The following is a 25,404-nucleotide window of genomic DNA, read 5'->3' on the forward strand; positions in this document are numbered from 1 at the left end:
ATTCCCGGACGTCTGGACGCCGTCATGGAAGAGAAGCTCCGTGGATCTGGCCTCTCGTTCTCGTGAGTCGTGAGCGGCCGGCACTCCTCCTGCTGGCTCCCCCATCTCAACGGATACAACTTTTGTTGCGTGTTGGCATATTGTTGTTCCGGCTAGCTTTTCAGTCATGCACCAAGGTATTATGGAACTCAACTGTATTCGTCAACCTCATCATGCGTATTGCCCTGTTGAGTTTGGTTTATAGTCTTTTGAGATGTTCGTACCCGTACGTAAATCTTCAGCTGCTTGTATGGGGAATGCTCTATTTTAGATGACTTTGGACATATATTACAATTTGACTGCTACTTTTTCTAAACATTTTTAGAGTAGATTATTTTTAAAATATTAATTTAAAAAGGATTAATAATAATATTATCTCCTCGTCTGAGTCGTGTAAATTTCGTTTCCAGTATATTCTGTAGTAGTTAGAGCATCTCCAATGGTTTGCCAAATTGCACTTGCCAAATCTTGGGTTTTGGCAAGTGGCTAAAACAAATGGCAAGTGAAATAATCTTGTATCTCCAATGGTTTGGCATTTAGGCTTGGTAAAATAGAAAAGGAGGCCCACATCCTTCAACCGTTCAACTGTCGCGACGCTCGGCCTGGACCGCGCCCGTGTCTCTTCATATGCTCGGTGCCGAGATCTCGTGGCCGTCGTGCGTCGCTGCTTCATCGCGGCGATCTCCATCTGCTGGCCGCCATCCTACGCCGGTCTCCATCTCCTGGACGTGGTGCTGCGCCGTGGTCTCCATCTCCTGGCCGCCGTGCTGTGCCGATCTTTGATTCCGCCGTGTCTCCATCGTACGCAGGTCAGTATCTCGTTCCCAGAGTTCTCCAAGTTGGTTCGTAGCATCTCGTTCCCAGCATCTCATTCAAGTTATTTGTTCCCAGCCTCCTCCGTATTTGTTCAGTATCATGAATATGCCTAGATGAATACATTGAGTTTGATTTTTTCAAAAATTACATTGAGTTTGTTCAGGCTGCTGTCTACATGTTCAGATTCCAATCAATATGTTCAGGTTACTGTTTTTAATTTTTTTTTTCAGATGTTAGCGTATGAAAAAAAATGTAGCCAAAAAATAATATTGCATCAACGAATTATGGAGAGTTTTAGTTATGATTTGTTTATTGCAGCAACCTAGTTCTTATTTTCAGTTATTGTGAATTGGGGGTTTTGATTTAGGATATATTTGTCGTTCAGGAATCATGTCTAGGAAGAGATCCCTTCTTCGAACGCAATTGGATGATTCATCATCCGATGATGAGGATTGTTAGATATTAGGGACTGCTGCAATTGTTGATACTTTTGCCAATGAAAAAAAACACGGGTGGCTCTGTCCTAGGTCGTAGAATGATTTACCGTGACAGAAAAGGCGGCCATGAGAGGATGTTTCAAGATTATTTGGCAGTGAATCCAACATATGGCCCTGAATTATTCCGTCGAAGGTTGGTGTTCTTTCACTCCGGATTGACTTGTTATCTGTGTTTAAATATTACTGGAGTTTGTAAATTTATTTTTTTCCAGGTACAGGATGTCTAGGGAGCTTTTCCTATGCATAATGAACGCCGTTGAAGCACACGATGATTACTTTGTGCAGAAAAGGGACGCGGCAAATGTACTTGGGTTGAGTTGCTTCCAAAAAATCACTGCTGCAATGCGTATGATCACCTATGGGGTTCCCGCTGATGCCACAGATGAGTACATTCGCATTGGCGAAAGTACTGCATTTGAGAGCCTACGGAGGTTTGTTGTTGCAGTGGATGAAATCTTTGGAGAACAGTATCTCAGATATCCCACTGAGGCGGACACAACACGCTTACTTGCAATCGGTGAGCAAAAAGGTTTTCCCGGCATGTTAGGTTCTATCGATTGTATGCATTGGGCTTGGAAGAACTGTCCGTACGATAAGCAGGGTCAGTACAAGGGGCATGTGGAGCAGCCCACCATCATTTTGGAGGCAGTTGCTTCGAACGACCTTTGGATATGGCATGCCTTCTTTGGAATGCCCGGGTCTCATAATGACATCAATGTTCTGCATAGGTCACCTTTGTTTGATAACTTGGCAGAAGGTAGAGCTCCACAAGTTAACTACTCCATTAACGGCCATGATTACACAATGGGCTACTACCTAGCTGATGGCATATACCCCACATGGGCTACTTTAGTCAAGTCGATCAGTCTTCCTCAAGGGAACAAGAGGCAATATTTTGCCAAAGCGCAAGAAGCAGCTAGGAAAATGGTCGAAAGAGCTTTTGGGGTTCTTCAAGCTAGGTTTGCTATTGTTCGAGGTCCCGTTCACATTTGGGACAAAGATACAATATCTCCGATTATGAGAGCTTGTGTGATCATGCATAACATGATTGTGGAAGATGAAGGATTCGTGGTCGACCCTAACGAGCGTTTTGATTATGGTGGAAATAATGTTGAACCTGCTCATGGACGAGCTACTCGAACACTTGATGAATACATTGATGCGCACCGGAAGATCAGAAACAAGGAAACACATGATCAGCTGAAAGAAGACCTCATCGAGCACTTGTGGAACCATCATCCAGATTTATATTAGATATTATTTCGTTTTATTTTTGCTTCATATCAGCTTGTTTTAATTAAGTGGAATAATTGGAACTAAACAAGAACTTTAACTAAAATTGATATAACCCGAACTTGAACTAAACTTAATTTTCGCGCATCCTCTCGACAATCTGCTGTTGCATCTTCGCAAGCCATTCACGCTGGATCGGATTGAGGGAGGACATGTCCGCTAACATAATTTCTTTCTCTTCCTTCATTAGCTTCGCTTTTGCTTTTTTTTTCTTCGGCTTCTGCTTTTTTTTCTTCGGTTGCCGCCCGTTTCTTCTCTAGCTCAAATGTCGCCTTCTCTAACTCTAATGTAGCCATGAACCTCTCCTCTTTGGCCTTCTCCTTTTGCATATCCAAGGCTTTCTTCTCCTCCATCATCTTTCCCAAAGCCTCCATGCAAGCCTCGCCACCTCCACGCCTCAAATTTTCTTTTGCCTTTTTTATTCCTTCTGACCTTTTCCTTGGTTCCGGAGACTCAGAATCAACTTGTATGACATGATCCTCACTATTGACTTCATCATCTCTCGGCCTTGACACCTTACTCGAAGGCTTCTGTTTCTTCTTGTTGGCTTGCTTCTCTTTCTCAATCTCGGCCAGTTCTATCATCTTCGCTTTCCACTTGTCTTCTCCCTTCAATATGGTGTAGCAATGTAGAAGGCCAAATGATTTGTTGTCCTTGTCCCATTCAATATACAACTTCTTTGCTTCGTTAATCTGTACAAGAAATTGTCAGTGTATATGTCATTCACAAATAATCACAACTAATAAAACACCACATGATTTTGTACCTTGTCTTCAATAGTGAACCCACTTTGATTCCTTCGTAGAATTGCTTCATAGCATGCACAAAACTTGTTTACTTGGTACTGAATTGTCAGCCACCTATGCATGATGGAACTCTCAGTCCTCACAGCTGTACTTTTCTTGTGCTTCTCAAAAAAAGCATGAACTCTACCCCAAAAAGATGAACGAGATTGATTGGCACCAACAATGGGATCTTTGCTTACATTCAGCCAGCCTGAGCATATAATTTCATCCTCCTTCCAATGAAAATTTTTGGTCCTCTTCGTTCCCTTTGTATTCTTGATAGCTTGCACTTTGTCCTGACCTTGAGTGTCTTGAGTGAGTCCAATGCTCAACTCGTCCAAACCAGCAACGGTACCATCTCCTCCATTGAGAAGAATGTCCGACAAGAAACTTGCATCTCCTCCTTGCATCTCCATAACTCTACAAAACATACAATAAAAAAATTATAAACAACAGTTTTTCATGGCTTCCTGCAATTAAAAAAATTATAAACAACAGCTTGCTGCGATAATAATAACTTGCACACTACTGTTTCATGGCAACGAATGATTGGCTACAGTTTTGTTATTTATTCATGATTCCGAACAAAATAATAAAAGGACAGTAGGCTCTACAAATTGACAAAAACAACAGCAGCTTGAACATAATGATGGATAGCAGCCTGAACAACAGCTTGCTGCAATTAAAAAAAATTATAAACAACAGCTTGCATATTACAACTTTCATGGCAATGAATGATTGGTCATCGTTTCGAACAACGAGATCAGATGGAAAGACGCACAAAAGAACCTAGTCTATACGCGTGGCACAGAGAACCTGCACAGACAATAAAGGAGCGATCCGCGTACTGCACAAGACGATCGCACTTCAACTGGCCTTCTCATACGGCACGACATACCTCAGGACGACGGGCGGCGGAGAGGACGGCTGCGGTACAACGACAGACGGACGCCGCGCGGACGACGATGGAGGCAGAGGACGGGGCGGCGAATGACCACCGCGGCACGAGGGACGACTCGATCTCATCGGCGAGGAGACCGAACGGCGCGGCGATTTATATGACGAGCGACGATAATTGAGACGCGCGGGATGGAGTTCGGAATTTTCCGAGGCTGCGCGGGAGAAGGGGCGGCGCGGGCTTCCTCGCGCGATGGCAAGTCGAGGACTGCGCGCAAATTTGCGCGTGTCTCACCCCTGGATAGCAACTCCTCATAATTTGGCAAGTGTTTTAGCAAACCACTGGAGAAACAAATTTGTAGTTTTTGCCAAATAACCAAGGATAGCAAGTGCAAATGGCAAACCATTGGAGATGCTCTTAGTGACTCATTTTGTATTTTTGTTGATTGCCATTTGTCTCTATTCATTTGCGTAGCCTTCAGATTTAGCAAATTGAACTGACACACTTTGATTGTAAGTGTAACTGATGCTTCCCCCGATTTGCATACAGATCTCGTGGACACTAGTTATTTAAATCCATTGCAAAACAATGGCCCAATTATTGTTGAAAAAAAAGATAATTTCACAATATGAATAATTAAATCATGATTAAAGCATGGACTACCATGTATAATTCTCTAACATACTAATATAATACTAATTAAACCAAACACCATAAACAGGAACAACACCATGACTTGTGTGAAAGTCTCGTTGTCCTTTTCCAGAACGGGATCGCAAAGAAGGCTCTGCATTCTAACCATACTTGATTGAAAGTCTTTGCATGGCGAGCTGACGCGCATGTGAAACTGCCTTATCTTCCTCCACACATGGAGTAGAGAGAGCTTTTATATTTAAGCATATCATCCTCTATCTCAATTAGCAAGGTGGGACTAAATCTTCACACAATCATACACCGGCAAAACATGGATGACTTTGAGGCTTATTGGAAATAGTTGGAAAGAAATTGTGTGCGACGGTGCCGTATCTGGCTTACATGCGACATCCAACGCACGTTCAGCGGCCGATCAACCAATTAAAAATTCAGGGATTGTTTTCCTCATACGGATGTGATTTGCAACATGGGTAGAATCGGTTTCTAGTATCGACAGGTTGTGGTCATCGGAGCACGGCATGCAAGCTGCGGCATTGCCTTTAAGATTTTATTCCGAAATAATTGGAGTTCTCAATGAGGCCAAGCACGTTTATTCCAACAGTTATAATCGAGCTAGTAGTTTTCCATCTGACGAGAAGAATCACTTGTGATCTCCTATGTTCCATTGCAACCTCCTCGTATAACTTTCTCTGGTGACATTACGGCGTCATCTTTGTGGATCACACACGAGCACAAACAACCTCGACAAAATTGTGGAAGTTGTTCAAGGATCCGCCGTCGGGCCCGAACGCCTTGACCACCCTGGCCTGCAGGTCCCGCGCCGTAGCCGTCATCCGGGCCCCTTCAGCCCCTGTCAGCAGCGACGTCACCACCTCCGCCACGCCACCGCTCGTCATCGGCGTGTCGTCGCCGAACGCGGTGCCGAGGCACCACATGCGCGCCGCAGCACGCGCATTCATCTGCTGGTCGCCGAAGAAGGGGCGGCACGCCATGGGCACGCCGCCGGACATCCCCTCGACGACGGCCCCCCAGCCGGGTGCCGCAGCACCGCGGCCTGCGGCGTCCATGGCACCAGGAGCCCGGAGCCGTTGGCCTTGGCGCGGTCCACGAACCCCGGCGGGAGCAGCGCCCACGCGTCCTCCCGAAGCGACCACAGGAAGGGCGCGCCGCTGGCCTCGAGCCCGGAGGCCAGCTCACGAAGCTCGTCCGGTGGCAGCGCCGCGACCGTGCCGAAGCTGACGTACGCCACGGTGCCCGCGGGGCGCTGAGCGAGCCAGGCAAGGCAGCCGTGGGGGTTGTCGGCTGGCGCGGCGGCGCCCGGGAGGAGGTGGTAGGGGCCGATGGGGAGGGAGTTGGGGAGCGCGTCGGCGAGGGCCGCGGACACGTCCTGCGGGAAGAGGCCCGGGAAGGCATTGAGACGACGGCGGTGGCGGCGCGGGGCAGGCGCTGCGCCAGGCGGCTGAGGAGGCTCATGACACGGTGCATGTCGCCGCTGGCGCCGACGCCGCCGAAGGGGAGGTCGCGGACGCGGTAGCACCCGAGGCCTGGGTGGGAGGTCAGAAGCTCGTCGGCCCTGTTCGCGGCTGCAAGTGCATTTGCATGCGGCGCAACAGTATTAGCGTGTCACTGTGCAAAGTGCAGCGCGTGCAACTCGAGATCTCGAGCCGAATAATTTCAACAGAATCGGTCGTACCCTGGTCACCGATGTCCTCGCGGATCGCGTCGCCGATGAGGTAGGCGTGCGCTAAGTTGCGTTTATTTACTTGGAATGCTGTCAAAGTGGCTGAATGTGTATGGGCTGCAGCATCGAGCAAATGGGCAAACTGAAATAACAGGAGGGTCAAGATACAACAGTGGACGTGTTTGATGCACCTCAGCTAAAGTTTAGCTGGGTTTAGTTATTTCAACCCAGTTAAAGCCAGCTAAAATTTAGTTGAGTCTATTAGCTGGAGCATTCAAACACCCCAGATAAAATTTAGCTTGAAAACTTTTAGCTAGCTAAAGTTTTACTTCGAAGAGGGAAATTCCTAGAAGAAGGCTACTCCTGTCCACTTTGCATGATAATGTTGATGAAACCGTTATGCATCTGCTTTTTGAGTGCACCACGGCTACTACTAGATGGTTTATGACTGGCATCCAATGGTCTGTCCAGTGTAGTATTTTCCAAATGCTTATACAGAAGAAAGCTCAGCACAACATCCCGTGCTTCATGGACCTCTTTATGATTGCTACCTGGTGCATATAGAAGGAACACTACTACACAAATCTTAACTGTGGCGGGTAAAAAGGGTTAACCGAGGCGGTTTTTGCAACCGCCTCAGACTAAAGGTCATGGTTAATCGTGGCCTTAACCGAGGCGGTTGAAAAAAACGTCCGCCTCGGTTAATGCTATTATCGGAGGCGGTTAAGTTATGTAGCCCACCACGGTTAATAATTTTAGGAAATAAAAAAAGGCCACTGAGCCCGGTACCACGTGCCCGTGGTAGGATCCACGCCCCCGCAGCCTCCGGTGGCCGTCCGCTCGGTGGTGGCCGGATCCGCTCCCCTGCAGCCTCCGTTGGCCGGATCCACGCCCCCGCTGGGGCCACGCCTTCGCGAGCTGCCGTCGACGCCGGGCCCTGCTTGCCTACTCCTTTGATCTGCCGGGTCCCACATGCCGCGCTGCCGGAGGTGGAGGTCGAGGTGGAGGTGGAGGGGGCCGGAGGCTGGAGCTGGAGGGAGCGCAGTGGAGGTGGAGGGGGCCGCCGGAGCCGTAGGTGCAGGGGGAGAGGCCCACCGGAGCCGGAGCTGGAGGTGGAGGGCGCTGCCGGAACTGGGAGTGGAGGGTGCCACTGGAGCCGGAGGGAGAAGTGGAGGGCGCCACCGGAGCATCGAAGTGGGAGGAGCCGCCGGAGCTGGAAGTGGGGGCCCCGCCGGAGCGGGAGGTGGAAGGGCAACTCAGGGTGGGGAAGAGCGCCGCCGGAGCTAGGGGGAGAAGGGCCGGCCCTCAGGCGCGAGGGAGACGAGAGAGGAGCCGCTCGGGTGTTCGAAGATATTTCTCGATTCATCCTGGACGACACGTCTTGTAGGGTCCGTTCATCATGCTCAGTGAGGAAGCACAAAAACATCAACAACGGACATGTCTCCACGTGGCGCCCTATCCGGCCATCCATAGGTCCACGTCAATGATCCGGGTCTCCTACGCGGGCGGGCGTACAGTACCCAGAATGGACGGGTGCGGCTTCCCATGGGTGCAGTCGGTGTGGCTAAAATCTGCGTGGTCCGTTGTGTGGCAGCGAGTGTATAGCCTGCAAATATCGTACCACGTGTTGGTGGTTTCTCGAAACAGGGGGCGCAGCCTGCGGTTTTCTAAAACCGCGCACGAGAAACGTGGGGCGCGGGCGGACGTCTATCATTTACCGAGGCGGATATTTTTAGCCGCCTCCGTTAATCGATTTACCGAGGCTGTTATGTTACAATGCCCGCCTCGGTTAATACTTATAAACCGAGACAGTTATTTTGCAATGCCCGCCTCGGCTAATGATTTACCGAGACGGTTATGTTACAATGCCCGCCTCGATTAATACTTATTAACCGAGGCGGTTATGTTACAATGCCCGCCTCAGTTAATGTATTAACCGAGACGGTTGCTGGCCTGGCTGTCTGCCTCGAATAACCGAGGCGGGCAACCGGGCTGCCCACCTCCGAGACCATTTTGAAAACGCTGCGCAAAAGATTTTGTATAGTAGTGAAAAGAAATGATTTTATTTTCAATGGGAAACCTCCATCGCCAGCTGCCTGGAAGCAACGTTTTGTAAATGAAGTTAAGCTTCATTTCTGCCGCTTCAAACCCTGTGTGTGTATATATATATATATATATATAGAGAGAGAGAGAGAGAGAGAGAGAGTACATAGGTATAGATTATATGTCCTGCTGTAATTGTTCTCACAGCAAGTAAGAATATATGGACTGCAAAGGTAAATATAGATCAAGGATGTTTTATCTATGGACTGCAAAGCAGTTTAGAGAATTATAGCGGTGGCAAAGGTTACAGACATATAGCAGTTCAAAAGGTAATGAGAATTTCTCATGCCAATGCATTAAAGTTGCTGTCCCAAGTACAGTGCGACCGCTTTGCGAATAATTCTGCTCGTGTCACCATTATTTTTATTGCAAAGGGAGAAACAAGCCATCTTAGTGCAACACAGTTGCTCGACTACCTGTTGTGGCGGGACCTGCTGTGGTGGCTGTTGCTAGTAATTTCCATACCCTGGATATGTTGTGTAGGCGTACACAGCAGGATCTCGAGGGGGCCGAGCTTAACGCTATCGATCATAATAGCCACCACTCCATTAATTGGTTCAGCTCTTCCTAAGGGTGGAACAAAATTCCATCAAAGGGGATGTGATCTGAAGCACTAATTAAAGGGCACGCAACTTAGAGGAAAAAAACTGCTCGTCTGCAGGTGTACGACCTCGTGAGAGCGTCATGCTTTGACCTTGTAGCTGGCCTCCATTTAGCACCCTTATGGTCTCCTCGGCTGATGTAGCGAAGAAATAGTTTTTTTAAGCAAGATAAAATCCATATAATCGTTTCTGGCTGAGAAAGTTGTAGAAGCATTTTCCACTATAATCGTATGAATGTATTGAGCTGCATGCACCGATCAGTTCAACCTAAAAGCTTAAGCTGATGGGGAGAGATGGGCAATTCACTTATATTCAACACTTCCCCTCACGTGGAGGCTCCCTCAGGCCTTAGACGTGGAATAGGAACGAGCAACAATTATTTTTATTTAATTGTGCTAACCAGGATTCGAACCCGAAACCTCCGGCCCTGATTGAGTTACATGCACTAACCAGTTCAACCAAAAAGCTTAAGTTAAGGAGAGAAATGAACAATTCACTTATATTCCAACAGAATGCACATATGAAAGTCAAAGCGCGCGAAGGGACACGTAGCATCAGAGGAAGGACACATAGCCAAAATAGACGAAGAGCAGCTGCAATTATATTGACATATCGTCGTGAAATAAAATACATTTAGGAGACAAAACAGTACATGCAGGATCCTAGAAAACTCTGGGAACTCTAACCATAAGCCAAGGATGCAAAGAAAATCCCAGGAAGAAGACAGAGAAATGCTCGGAATGACTAAAACAAAGATGCAAGTGCTGAGATGGTTTGCCATCTTTTTTTTTGAAAATCAAATTTGAAGCATATCATTGAAAACCAGAGAATAAAAGGGCAGAGTCGACATTTTATTGAGATTGGCATTACATGGAAGGATAGTAATGGAGAAAGTTGGATTCTTAGTGCATTTGGTAAACTGAGTAATAGGCCACTACTCATATATATGAAAAAGAATGTTTGTTGCTTTAAAGTTTCGTTTTTCGTTTTATGTTTTTTTGAATCTAAGAACTGTCGATGTGCAATCGCATGAACCAAAGTTGTCTGTAACAACAAATTTTTAAGCGATATATACTAAGGAACCTATAATTGCAATTGGTAACTACGCACCTCGCCTAATACGAAAACAGATAAAATATGTACCTCCCTTCAGCTGTGCCATGCACTTATGCTCCTTGATCATCACGTGCAGTTCGCCAATCAATATCGAAGATAGGCACTGCCAGCCAACACCATGACAGAACCACCACAACTGACACCACAAGGCATGCACACATGAGATCAAGGGTAGTGAGCATTTAGAAGTTGTCAGGTTGCCTAAACCTCAGGACATAGCAAGTGATAAGATTAAGCAATTGTTTCAGGTATACAATAAATTCCAGCCTTCCAGGTAATATGTAAATTAAGCAATTGCGCCGGTAGACAAGATTTGTATAGCTTGTTGAATACCGCTCTGTGCCTATATTTTTGTAATGAACTTGCATATATAGAAACTAAGTGTCCGTTTAAAAGCTCTGAAGCTGCACAAACTTTTAATAAACAATAGTAGGCGCTGAAATCATAAAAACGAGCCATATGTTCTGCCAGCCTGTAGAATCTATAGTGATTTGCAGGTGATTTTTAGACAGCATCTGAATGAAAGCTGGGAAAATGGAGGAGTATTTCCTTTGGGTGACATAGTCTTGCTGTGCCAAGTACTCCTCCATATCTACTTTACAATGCAGGATGTAAGTTAGATATTATATGCAAGCTCATCTCTGCCAAATATACACGTTACATAGGGCGTACCCAGTGCAGAGAGCTCCCGTTCTATGCGGGGTCTGGGGAAGGGTGTCAGTGGCAAGCCTTACCCTCGCCTGTGCAATGCGAGAAGACCGCGACTCGAACCCGGGACCTTCCGGTCACAGGTGGTAAGACTCTACCGCTTGCACCAGGCCCGCCCTTCAAATATACACATTACATAAGGCCCAATTTTAGTCTCTTGCTTAACAAACATGTCATCAAAGGAAATCGACAGCATTGAGTGCAATTTAAGTTGGGAACTAAAAACGGCAAACCAAGATCAATATTTTTTTATTTAAACAGTAGGGCAAGCCACACACATGCTTACACTATTCTGCAAAGTGTTATTCTATTCATACATACAGTGGCTACAGACATACAGTCATATAAAGATAGGTACCTTGAAAAGCACAAACTGAGACTATACACAAAGGTACCATCCTACCGATTTGCATAATAGCTAATCAGGTACAACAAATAGATTTGAGGCTTATTAACTATGCTTAAACGTGAGAGGTAAACTGATGTTCTTTTCTGCAATAAGAAATAGCTAAAAAATTGCTACTGTAAATAGATATCAAGCCAGCTGCAAACCTGTAAATAAATCAGCCGAAGTGTGTTGCAGAATAGAAATTTGCTTATAGCAGCGTACAAATTGCTCAATAAATCATTTAATGGGGTAGTTGATCCACAGGACCTCATTTAATGGAATAGAAATTTGCTTATAGCAGTCTATAGAAGCAAATGGGCTCACCAGTTCACTTTCTAATCTAGCTACTCCACAGGACCTTAGTTCCAGTTGTTTCAGACCTGCAAGAAAGTGGATAGAGATGGATAGGAATAGATACATCATCGGCTATGGGGTGTGGTCAGTAATAGAACAACCAACAAATCATGTGAAGACATCACTGACAATGGACTTATGCTCAGTAACAAACGCACAAAAATGTAGGGATTAACGAAAACGAAACAACACAAAGGCAGTAGATAAAATATATGAGAAACCCGCATAGTAATAAATTTCTTTGTAGGGGCTCTGACTGATAATCAATTGTACATGATTGAAGAAAAATGTGAGCAACATAGAGGAAATGTGACAAAGAACGGTCTTTATCATGAAGCAAATGGTGAACCATGATTTAGGTCTAAAGGTACTTTTGTAGCCTAACAACAAAAACCATCCATTTTCATGTGTCTTGCAATAAATCTGATGGTACTAATTCTTTCACATGAACAAAGTGAATGGCTGTTCACGGACTAGCGGTCAAAGTCTCACCACTCAAATTGTAGACTGTAGTTTGCCTACTGCCACTTTTCTCCCAGTTCGAATGGAGTACATTTTTATTATATAGTTTGGTACTGGCACTTTGTCTCCCTGTTCCCATTACCAAAAGGATACTAACAGGAGCGTCTGATCCAAAGTGTGGCCCAAAACCAACACCTGTTTGCAAAGGAAACACAACCCCCCAAAGCAAGTGAACTGGAACCAATCAATCTACGACGAGTAAGAAACAAGCAAGAGGGAAGGCGTGGTACCTGAGTTTCTAGCTTGTAGAGGCTTAAAAGATATAAATCTTAAGTGGGCACCAGCGGCTTGCATTTCTGCTGCAGGCTGCTTCTTGTTAGATAATGATCTTTTATCATTTTTGTCTCCTAGCATTGGGAAAACAGAATTGGTTTTAAAATGGCTGCCTCAATCTTCTTGGACCAGTTTCATTGTACAAATATGGTGCAAGTAGAACACCCAGCAAATCTGAACCCCTATAGCAAAATATTTTGTACTGGCTCTCATTAAGTGGACCATTTTTTTCATATCCTATTTATACCTAGACATTGTCAACCAATATCGTTGTATGAAAACAATGGGAGATGGCAACACTAAACTTAAAAAATTATAACTGAATTGAAGACATCATCTTTAATGTGGTAACAAATTTATTATTTTCGAACAGACCAATGACAGGCATCATATACTAGCTGAAGGTTTTTTCCATGTCTGAATGGACTCTATTACGGATGCACAAACCCGAAATCATTTATTTGTAATTTTCATGCAACTTTGGCCAGGATAAAATTAAGTTAATTGTGAGCAACCTAAATCATGCATTGAATCCTTGCTGCTGCTGAACTAAAAAAATTGAAGTATGTTATGCAACCGTTACGGTATCAGTCACTCAGAGAACTCTACACTCCGAATTTGATAAAGCTCAGGGCTTATCTACAGTTTCTTTTAGGCCCCACAAACTTTAAAAATACATGGGAAGCAAGGTAGCTTATATTTCACATTTAGAATCTACAAATTCTTTGGTTCTACACTTCTACTAACATTTGCTCCATGTTGTTATGACCTATGCCGAGGCAGTGAACATACCTAAAACGGGGTATGAAGCCAGCACTGTAGATCCGAAAGAGGTACGATTTGTAGCCTGATGAACCAGCGATTCCCAAACCTTGAAACACAAGGCATGAAGTTCGCGAATGATCGGCCATGTTTTTATCCCAATAGAATTCGCAACCTGAAAGAAAGATGTGTGCATAAAATGGGTTATATCGAGGGATGAGGACAAAGTGGTTTGGTCCAGACAACATTACCTTACACATGGTTTTTAAGGTCAACAGTTAACCTGATGAGCAGGAAGGTTTAACTAAACAGGAAATGTCGAATAATAGGCAAACCGAGTTAGCGAATGTAGCAATCAAAATAGATAGTGGATTAGGGTAAACAAGATCCAACACCATGTCTGTTAGCTCAGCAGTAAACTGGATGAGCAGGAAGTCTAACTGAACAAAAAAAAACTCGAACAACAGGCAGAAGTAATTAGAGAATGTAGCTACCGTAATATACAATGGAGCGGTGTAAACAAGATAATTCAATGAAGCAGGTAACATAATAGAATTCCCAACTCCCATATCAGATTGGTACACCTCCCTTTGATGGTTCCCAAATTTTTTTGTGTGCATGTTTTGGACTAAATTAGGAAATCAACATAACACCCCTAATTTAATCTCGTGCAAAACTAATTTTCCTTGCGAACATGTTGATTAAGGCATCACAATTATAGAAAAGATCTCCAATATTATGTACATCTAATTAGAGAATATAGGTATCCAAATTCAAACCATAAAGCGTATTGATCTAAATAGGATATTTGTTGCAGAACAATGTTGACAGAACTGAGTCCATATCAAAGTTAGTTGTCAGCAATTCTTTAAAATAATAGGGTATGCACAATACCTATATTGATGATTGTTGATTATCTCATTCTTGGGTAATCAATTTTACTCCACTGCACCAAAAATAGAAGGAAACCTGATAAGAGTTTGAATCAATGCGAGAACAACATGATAGAACTTACTCCCTAAACAGATCGAGGAATTTGGTTTAGGATGAGGTTGCCAAAGTAGGCCTATGCATAAGACAAAGAGAAAAAATTGGTTGGCAGCAATTCTCTGAAATAAGAAGTCATGCAAAATACTTACATTGATGATGGCTTAGTATATTCTTGGGTACACCATTATTACCCTGCTACACAAAAAAGAGGGAAACTGGTAAGAGTTTTTTCAGTTGATGCAACAACACCACAAACTGGTAAGAGTTTTTTCAGTTGATGCAACAACACCAATGTTTCTTCGTGCAAAGCATACTAAATCATACAAAAAACAAAAATCCGGCACACCATATACGCATGTGTCAATTCAAAGCACACTGAACCATACATCTAAAAAACAAGAAGCCAACACGGCAAATATGAATGTGTCAAGAATAACTAAATAATAACCAAATATGGTAGGTCTGTAAGACCTGACGAACTTGCCTAGGTTCCTATCGTCCATACCTCCACAGAGAGCACAAGATGTCTAGGCTAATTTAGTATGTACAACGGATAAATCAGGAATCGATATGGCTACCTGGTGAGACGCAGGCAGCACAGCACCGCAACAAAGGAGAGCGCAACGAACAAACGGAGGCAGCCGAGACGAAGGCCAAAGACCCGACGCACGGCGAGCGGCATCACGTGGGTGGCCGCGGGGTGCAGCACCGGCGCAGTGGGCGAACGCGATGACGCGGCAGCTAGGGTTTCCTGTAGCACAGGCACGCAGTTCATGTGCATACTGCTCGCCGTCCACAGCGAAAGGGAGGGAGCCTCCACGAGCGCCGGAGAGGGAGATCCGGCAGGAAGAGGTAAAAAGAGAGGAGTGCCAAACCGACGAGGGGACGGCGCGAGGACCACCGGGACATGGCTACGCCGGGGGCAGCCGCGCGTGGTGGCCAGCGGTGGGGATTTTTTGCGTCGCGCCGTGCTAGGAGGCAGCCACCGCCGGGGGCTCGTCGGTGCGGCTACGCGCACACCGAGGGTGCCGCCGCCCAGGCCGCGCGCAGTGTGTGGAGGCGGCCGCTGGCCAGGCCTGGCCGGTGCGCCACCACGTCGAGAAAGAGGTAGAGAGGGAGAGGAAGGGGAAGGGGAAGCGCGGGCGGGGGCACGAGCGGCGGAGGCGGCATCTCTGCGTGGGTGGGAGCACCGAATTTTTTATTTTTTGGCGCGTTTTTTTGAAAGTTTTTTACAAATATGCCTCCGGAGGTATGCTTTTAAAATCTGGACCATTAGCTCGGCGTCATCGTTGGTGGCGCCGAGGTTACACGTCTCGGCACTAGAGAGTTTGGCGCCTAGGTCGGGGCCACATTGGCGGCGTGGACGCTGACCTAGCAGCCAGCTCAGCGCCATGGATCTTGGCGTCAAGCTTCGCGTCAAAGATCCTAGCGCTGAGGTGGTGTTTTAAGCCGGCATCCAACCTTGCTGCCCTAGCCTTCTTCCTCTTCTTTCTCCTTCCTCTCGAGTTTTTTCTCTCCCCACTTCGCCCTACCTCACGAATCGACATATTGGACCTTGAAAACTTTGACTTGATCCGCAGATCTTCGAGAGCAAGGTACCATCGCTCTACATCGATTCGGTATATATTAGTCAGATTTTTCAACTTAAGAATCATCATTATTTAGGGTTTCATTGAATTTTAATATTTATATTATACAACCGTAGGATGCCAAGACGTAGAAAAGCTAGCAAACCAAGGTAACCTCAGCGCATGTTGTTATGTTATGGGTTCATTGTTGTGGATCAAATAGAAAACCCTAGGTGTAGGGTTTAATGTTAATTGCTTTCGGTTCTTAGAACAAAAATAGGTTAAATTATAGTTATGGCTGGATGACCGAAAATGCCTTCGACCTATTGCCTCTGGCTAGTGGTGTTCCAGTGCCCATGTGCTTTTGCGACGATCCTTGCAAGGTAGCCAAGTCCGATGAAGACGACACGTATTGGCAGAGGTATTGGATGTGTTCCAATTTTACGTTTGAGCCTACACTTCGTCAGTGCCGCATTAATAAGATGGTGAGGAATTGATGTTGTGTAATAATTATTTTGTATCATATGACATCTTGCATGATTTTTTTGTTTTATAACAATTGCATTTGTTGCAGACCCCTCCACCGCTCTGTGATTTTGAGCAGTGGATTGACACTGAGATCGAGCCTAAAGACAAGGAATAGATACAAGAACTGTTGCGGTGGAAGGCAGAGAATAAGGAGATGATGAAGAAGAGACACAGAGAGGAGGCTGCAGAAAAGGAGCACAAGGAAGATGTGGGGCTATGGCCCCCGGTATCCACAAGACAAGACATGGGCCACACCATCGGAGGTGGCCCAGCCCACAAGTTCAAGGCGTGCACGGCGCTGCTCAGCGTGCACCGTAAGTTATTGTATAGTACCAAATATGCTACTTTCCTTATAACCCTACCTCTCCAGAGTATATAAGGAGAGGCAGGGGTCCCCTAGTGGACACGATCCATACATCTCAATGCAATACATCAGAACACAGGATGTAGGTATTACGTCATACTAACGGCCAAACCTGTCTAAATCTTGTGTCTTGGTGCTTGTATTACAATCTCGCTGCTGATCTCGCTCACCTCTACGACAAATCTACCATTGTGGCATATCCCTCGGTGGACTACCGAGCATCTTTTGTCGACAGTTGGCTCATCAGGTAGGGGTGCGCGCTTGATCCATGGTGAGCCAGATGGACCTCAAATCAACAGCGTATTCTCATCATCAATCTCGTGGAGATCCATGCCGGTCCACGATGCCGATTCATCGCTGGCTACACCAATCCCCTCGATAGCAGATCCAATCTCGGAACCACCTCCGAGGTCGTCTTCACCAACAACTCACCGCCCGCTAGGTGCTCACCGTCAACGCCAACCAGATAACGACATACGTCGCCGACCAGACTTTCTGTCTAAAGCTAAGTCACGTTTTAATATTCTTCTAAATATTCTCCAATCTCCGTATATCGCCATGACGTTTCTTCGAGCTATTTTCTCCATGTTTGCTCTCTAAACGATTTTCCGAATCGCCGAACAGTCCTGTTGATGCTCGGACGCCTCCAGAGACGGCCCTATCTCTGGCTCCTCCCTATACGTGCATGAGCGTCTGCCCTCTGCATTATGGGTGGTTGACAGTGGCTCCTTAGCGATGCTTGTTCCTCCTACACGTGCATGGGCTCCGCGCTCCGCGTTATGGTTAACAGGCTAGCTAGGGCTAGGAGACTCAGCTACACACTAACTGTTCGGGCGGTTTATATTAAATACATCTTCGCTCCAACTGATCGCCAAGCTACATACGCTATTTTTTTGCTCCAGAGTTCATATATTTTTACATCATGTACTACCCCGTTCTACATGTTTGTATTGCAGGATCATCGTCCAGGTGATCGGACCACTTGGTGCTCGGACTTCTCCACCGATCAACTGGTCGGACCGCTAGGTTCATGGACTTCGTCGCCGACCAGTTGATCGGACTATTCGCCGATCGCTTCTACTCAATGCTCACTTCGCCGTCCGACCAGTTGACCAGACTGTTTATCGCTCGTGCTTCATCGCTAGCTACGCCAGTTACTCCTCGGTGCTCAGATTCTTCGTGCTCGAGGACTAAGTGGGCACACTTCACTGCACGGACATCGCCAGCTACGCCGGGGACTCCTTGGTGCTCGGACCTCACTAGCTATGTCGGGGACTCCTCGCTCCTTGGTGCTCGGACATCACCAGCGATGCTAGAGACTCCTCGCTCCTCGATGCTCGGTCATCACCAGCGACGCTGGGAACTCCTCGCTGCTCGGACGTCGCCAGCTACGTCGAGGACTCCTCGGTGGTTGGACGTCGCCAGCTATGTCAGGAACTCCTCGCTGCTCGGACGTCGCTAGCTATGCCAAGGACTCCTCGGTGGTCGGACGTCGCCAGCTACGCCGAGAACTCCTCGCTGCTCGGACTTCGCTAGCTACACCAAAGACTCCTCAGTGCTCGGACCTCGCCAGCGATGCCGGGGACTCCTCGCTCCTCGGTGCTCGGTCATCGCCAGCGACACCGGGGACTCCTCGCTCCTCGGTGCTCGGACCTCGCCAACGATGCTGGGGGACTCCTCACTCCTCGGTGCTCAGGTCATCGCCAGCGACGCCGAGGGACTCCTCGGTGCTCTGTCATCGCCTAGGGACTCCTCGGTGCTCGGACCTCACCAGTGATGCTGGGGACTCCTCACTCCTCAGTGCTCGGTCATCGCCAGCGACACCGGGGACTCCTCGCTCCTCGGTGCTCGATCATCGCCAGCGGCTGCCGGGGACTCCTTCGCTCCTCGATGCTCGAACATCGCCAGCGACATCGGGGACTCCTCGCTCCTCGGTACTCGGACATCGCCAGCGACGCCGGGGACTCCTCGGTGCTCCCTTGGTGGTCGGATCTTGCTACGTCTCGTCGGTGTGCTATCAAAGCTGCTCCATGCTATTTGGATCAGGGTGCTGATCTTGGGCAGCACGTCTGGTGTCTTGATACGCGCATGTCAGATGATGTCGGCAAGCTTTTAGACTTCTTTTTCTTTAACCCTGCTACAAGATTCATTCTTCATCTTCCAGCAGGCTCAGGGACTAAGTGGGCACACTTCACCTTGTGGTGAATGTGCACTTTTCTCATCTCGTGGCTACAGCCGGGGACTGGCTGCCTGCTCGGCTGGTCTTCTACTTTCTGACCCTGGCACCATGTGACTATGTCACCTACTGTTAGGCTCGAGGACTAGCTGTGGGGGTATGGCCCCTGGTATCCACAAGACAAGACATGGGTCGCACCATCGGAGGTGGCCCAGCCCACAAGATCAAGGCGTGCACGGCGTTGCTCGACGTGCACCGTAAGTTATTGTATAGTACCAAATAGGCTATTTTCCTTGTAACCCTACCCCTTCAGAGTATATAAGGAGAGGCAGGGGTCCCCTAGTGGACACGATCCATACATCTCAATGCAATACATCAAAACATAGGATGTAGGTATTATGTCATAATGACGGCCAAACCTGTCTAAATCTTGTGTCTTGGTGCTTGTATTACCATCTCGTTCACCTCTACAACAAATCTACCATCGTGGGATACCCCTCGGTGGACTACCGAGCATCTTTTGTCGACAAAAGAGGAGGAAAGGAGGCGTGTTGCTGCATATAGGGAGGAGAGAGAGAGAGAGAGAGAGAGAGAGAATAAGCTTGAGCGTGCACGCCAAGCGAAAGCAAAGATGGAGGAGAATCCTGATGCCCTGAGAAAGGGAAAGTGGCCTCTTTGCACTCAGTAGTCTCCATTACTTGCTAGTTCTATGTTTTATTCATGAACAATGTTGTCTACTATTGGATTTTTCATTGTGTTGTCATGTAATGCACTTTAAGTATGGGCATGCTTAGGTCATGTACTGTGTTATTTAGTTTGTCAGCACGTACTTCTAGTATTATTGTATTGTTTAATGTGTCATAGTATTGGACTTTTTATTATGTAGTTGTTTTCAGTTATTTGTGATCATAATATTCAGTTTAATATTATAGACGTAGTGAAATATGATCACGTGCTGCAAACAAAACCTAACGAAGTAGGGCATTATATAATTCAACACACACAACACATGAAATAGCATGTGAGAACATATACCGAACTAGGGTACAAAGATCCTAAACTAAACCTAACATGTATTTGGTAATTGAAGCGAACAACAAGCACACAAAATGACATGTGAGAACATGTACCAAACAAGGGTACATGGTTCCTTTGACTAAACCTAACATGCCTTAGGTAATTAAACCAAACAACAAATACATGGATGTGCCATGTGAATAAGATAGGGTCGTCCTAGTAGTGTGGAAACATAGCAAATTATGTTGCACATTCTCTATAGTAGCCTCCCATTGTTGGTGGTGGTGGTGGCGGGGTGACAGCGGAGGCCTCTTGTTCTTATGATTAGGGCAGGTGCAATATGGATCATTGCAGAGTGTCTCCTGTGAACTTGCACCAGTTGTTGTTGTCGTCGTCTTTGTCTTCCTTGTATCCGCTGCTAACTTCCCTTTGTAGATTGAAGAATTGATCCTATAGGTAGTAGATGTACTGCTGATGTAGATAAATTGGTCGAGGATCGACCCACCTAGTGAACCCATAGTTTTCTTCGGACTCAAAAGACTACAATAAGTATGTCCTGTGAGTTGTAAGGGTATTCAAGAAACATATTTAACAAACGAAATGTAATAGCAAATACCCATGCTCGTGGGCATTTGAAGAAGCGACGACCTCCGTCGATCCCCTCGGTGAACATCTGCACTAAGCAGTCCTCACCATGCATGCATTTTGGCCAATCTTCCTTCTTGTTATCGTATCCTCTGAGAGGGCACTCTTTAGTGAAATCACTCTTGCTCTCAGGGGAAAACTAATACACTGGTTCCTCAAAAAATCAGGCCCAAGAGACCTCTCCCACACAATGGAAGTTCCCTTCGTCCCCTCCTTTCCTCTCCCACTTCCGAAACCCTTTTCTCTAGATGACCCTCCAGACATTCCTACTTCAACGAAACTGAATACTAGTTTGGTTTTCCTTTTGGTTAGCAATGCATCCTAGAACGCATATATATAGGCTGAGGTAGGTTTGCTAGCTGTTGTATTGTGCTGTAAATGCTCCTGGAAAGTCTACTCAGAATCACTAAAAAGTCTACTCAGAATCACTGAAAAGCCTACATCGTAGGACACTAGAGAGCCTAGATTCCATGACTAAAAAGTCTATTCGATTTCAGACTTCAATCAATATTTCGAATGACACTAAAAAGTCTATTCGACGATGACATGACAAATCACTGTAAATGCTACATTATTTTACTAACTATAGTTAGAGACGATGACATAAACGTACCTGCCCTCTAGTCTACTCTGCTGCTGCTCAGCGGCTCAGTGCTCGGCCACTCGCATGCAAGATTGGCTCACATGCATGCAATGTACGTAATCACATTCAATTCTTTTGCATAAAATGGAAGGAAAGAAAAGAAAATCTCAACCAATGTGGTACATAATCATGTTTGGTTCTTTTGCATGAAAGAAAAGATAATCTCAACCAATGTGGTAGGCCGAGAGGCATACATGCATACTCATAACAAAAAACAAATTGATTACTTAATGAACCGAAAAAATTGATGGCGCTGATTAATACGTACTTTAGACTTGAAAATTTCAGCAAAATTTTCCCTATTTTTGATGCAATCCATACACAAATATGAGATGAATAACCTCATTACAACATGTTCAAATATACCAATATATTCCACATTCATCTAAAACCATATACATGAGCATATTAATAGTCCACACAGTCCATAATTATAGTCCATAGTAGTTCATAGTCGATAATAATAGTCCATATAGTCCACAATAGTTCATAATGAAAGTCCACAAAGTCCATAATAGTACATAATAACATCTACCCCAAACCCTCACCGCCTGCTAGTCTTATCCCTTACTCTTGTGACCAAGAGTGTTGGTGCCTGAGTGTAAGGGTCAGGTGGACGACGTCGCCTAGTGCCTGAAGGTTGTGTAGGCTGAGTTGAGGGAGCGTCCTAGAGCTGAGACGGGCCAAGCTCCTCGTGCCTCTAGTCCACCTCGTCGTCCTCGTCCTCGTCCTCGTACGCAATGCCTATGGACCCTGTAGGTGCTTGGCTAGACGAACCTAAGCCTCCTCTGCCTACAGAAGGAACGTGCACGTCTTACGTTGTGGCTGTCCTGCAACCACAACGAGCAGTCGCACGGCGTAGCCGAAGTGACAGTCTTTGTTGTACAAAATTATATTAACTGAAAGAATTTAACGTATTAATAATATATTTAATAGAATATTTTGAATTTTACATCTAGGAAGCTATGCGTGTCGTTGTCCCTGACTCTCGGATGAAAGCGCTCAATGTCTTCAACCGAGCATTTGAGGGTATTACCCTGCAACAAAGTTCTCAATAAGATTGTGGTGGTGTGTTGCCTCCTCCACAACCAAACATAAACATTAAGTAATGAACTAACCACAATCAAGAACTTTTTGTCTTCTAAAAATACAAACAAAGCTTGTTTTTTTCTTATAAAATTCCAAACAAAGCTTGTTTTAATAAAGCTAGCTTCTAATTAAAACTATTATTGTTCTCCTTCTCAACCAAAGCAAATGTCAAAGGAACCAACTTGTTGTTCGCGTCATAGGATATGGCTATAAGAAGTGTGCCCTGGTATTTGACAATCAAGAACATACCATTAATGGAGAAGACGAGACGAACAGTGCCTAAAGGCCTCGACACACTGAGGGAAGCACCAGAAAAGCACGAAAGAATATCTACCTCCCATCCTTCTATGCATTTAGTATTGGGATGTACTCATAATGCATGCCTAGATTCACCGCTTTGATTATATTGAAAAGTACTGGCAGCTGCTCATAACCATCCTCCCAGTCCCCATATATCATCTTCCACACTCGCTGCTTAGCCCTCCAAGCTTTACCATAAGTTATCACATAACCTCCATACAACGCATCAACGATCCTGATAATTGTCCTAACCTTCATGTTGGGTTCTCCCTGCAATATTCCCATCAACCTCCAAGCTTTCCGGTGGACTTTTGCTTTCTTGCACAAACTCTCCATGGGCAGCGTTCCTTGTCACACATAACTGTGTAACGGCGCTCCGCATATGAATGTAAGACCTTGTAAGGTCTCTTTCATATCACTGCAAACACGTGCAACCACCTCTTCAATGCAGGGAGGTCCTTGAATACCCTACCTTTCTCAATTACCATGTTAGGGCCGGCCTCAGAAGCTTCTAGGAGCTCATCATCATGTCCTTCTGCACACGCCTGATCAGAATGAGCAAGATCGCTGAACTCGTGAACTCTTGGATCATGGCAGCTGAGAAAGATACGCCTCAGCATCTCAATATTACTCTCTATCAGCTCTCCAACAGGGCGATCATCATCAGAATCAAGAGCCCTTGCCATCTCATATGGCTCCAAACCATTCATAATTTCAACACTATTGGAGCCACGGAATTCATCTCCATAGTGCACTTGCATAGCAACAGGGGGTACATCCACATTATTAGGAATGTCTCCTGCAACATAAGTAGCAAAATAAGGAAAGAATGAAAAAATAGATGTAAAGATGTGGGTAAGCTCCCAATAACCATGCAGATAAGACACTTACTCGAATGATTCTGTGTCAAAGGGATCTCATGAGGAGGATCTGCCACAATATCATGAGTCTGAAAGCATCTCCAACTAGCTCATTAGGGGCAGATTGAGCATCGGGAACCATAGGTGTAACCTTCACATCCATATCAGGTTTCGGGATGGGAGGGTCGAAGTGTGCCTACTGACCCATTAGTGGGGAAAACCCATAAGGGATAGGATCAACTAACACCCGACGCACAACCACGTCCAAACTTTAGAACTGGCACTTCATAGCCGATCTCACATAGTTCTCCCACTGGTCTACACACCCAATTGGGATCATCTTCCTTAGAATGTTGGGAGGGGAACCTAGGTGAAGTACACCCTCCACTGTGATGCCATCATCATCATCAGCTCCATGGCAATGTAGCTCCACTCGAGCCCTTGCAACTATTTACACCAAAATTTGAAAAGAAGAATACAGGAACTCAAAGCTTCCAAGATTGCATGAGGATCGATATCAGCTGATTTAGATGCGGCACTAGAATCGGCTCTCTTTGGATGACATCAGTAGATAACGACAATGAGCTACGGTTGGCGTCGGGAAAGACATGTCAGACTCTACAAAAAGGGAAAGATTAGGGTCCAAGTTATCTTAAGTTAGGAATGTTTTCTCTTATACCAAAGATTGTAATGAGTCGTACTTGAGTAGGATTCATGCTTAGGTTTCGGGTATAAATATTGCACCCCGGCTATTGTAAAAGAACATCCAATCAATCAATATCAATTACTTTTTTTAGCTTTTCATCAACCCTTAGGAGTAGGAGTACTGTAGATCTCGGGAAGTTCTTCAACAAGCAGGGCTGCATCGATCCGGCTGACCTTCGGCTTATCTGTAAGTACTGTCATGGCTTATACTTCTGTTTGTAAGGCTGCATTGGTTCGGCTGACCTCTTGCGAGCTCTAGTATAAGCTAGTTATCGATCCTTATCTAGTTCAAGTACGGCTACATCAGGTTAAGTTTGACCTCCACTGCACAAATTAGATTAAGGTCAAGTTATCTGCTCTACCTAAGGGTGGCATGCTTCGGGTAGATTCATTAAGTTACCGATCTTGCTGATGTTCTTGTTGTCATTGGTTTTCAGTAATATCAACCTGCCCGATTGAGATCGATCTAGATCGGCCTCACATCCTTTTAATCCATTGTTTATTTTGTTACATTACGACGATTCTTACTTTAAACGACGGGTTATGTTTCATTGGTTGTTCTACTTCAATCTTGATCATGCATAGTACGCGGTTAGGGCATGTCTGATCTTGAGAAGGTTTACTAGCTAGTTGAATCTTGTCTATAGCTCGCTATTATGGATGTATTGATCCGATCGATCCCCATTGTTAGTACTTTAGATCAGAGGATGTTAGTTGGTAGATTTGCTTTCGACCAGGCATGACCCTGGCTGTTTGCTATATCTGCATCGGCTAAATAGCCAATCGTCTGTGCTTTAACGCCTACAGTGTATCTCTATGATTCTGTTAAATGTGAATAGATATGTTTATTTTTAAAGGTTTGATTTGTTGTCTCTATCATGGCTACCATCGATCCGGTTGAACCCCACTGTTAAAGATAACAGGTTAGGCCTGATGAGTTTATAGATCTGTCCATGTTAAATAGTCGATTGTTCACATGTTGTAGTCCCTTTTCTATCCTGAATCGGCTATTTTCAGCCGATTTGCTT

The 25,404-nt window shown here is 45.6% G+C and overlaps 1 protein-coding gene and 2 pseudogenes across 1 annotated transcript; 1 reads left to right on the forward strand and 2 right to left on the reverse strand.

Annotated features, from left to right (window-relative positions):
- Positions 1-1,384: 1,384 nt before the first annotated feature.
- LOC136552687 (protein ALP1-like) lies at positions 1,385-2,706 on the forward strand. Its single transcript, XM_066544251.1, has 2 exons — positions 1,385-1,485; positions 1,565-2,706. Exons 1-2 carry the CDS (start codon positions 1,391-1,393, stop codon positions 2,604-2,606), a joined length of 1,137 nt encoding a protein of 378 aa, XP_066400348.1. The 5' UTR covers positions 1,385-1,390; the 3' UTR covers positions 2,607-2,706.
- LOC136552688 (glutathione S-transferase T3-like) lies at positions 2,604-4,039 on the reverse strand (annotated as a pseudogene).
- Positions 4,040-5,631: 1,592 nt separating this feature from the next.
- On the reverse strand, positions 5,632-24,577 carry LOC136549110 (anthocyanidin 3-O-glucosyltransferase-like; annotated as a pseudogene).
- Between the last annotated feature and the right edge of the window lie 827 nt (positions 24,578-25,404).

The sequence above is a fragment of the Miscanthus floridulus genome, chromosome 4 (genome assembly GCF_019320115.1).
Source record: "Miscanthus floridulus cultivar M001 chromosome 4, ASM1932011v1, whole genome shotgun sequence".
In the NCBI taxonomy this organism is placed as follows: Eukaryota; Viridiplantae; Streptophyta; class Magnoliopsida; order Poales; family Poaceae; genus Miscanthus; species Miscanthus floridulus.

What these genes read in the sequence shown, in the direction of transcription:
- LOC136552687 (XM_066544251.1), top strand. Translation starts at nt 1,391, where the DNA reads ATGATTTACCGTGACAGAAAAGGCGGCCATGAGAGGATGTTTCAAGAT. An exon ending in CCTGAATTATTCCGTCGAAG is followed by an intron (nt 1,486 to 1,564) that starts GTTGGTGTTCTT and finishes ATTTTTTTCCAG; the next exon opens with GTACAGGATGTCTAGGGAGC.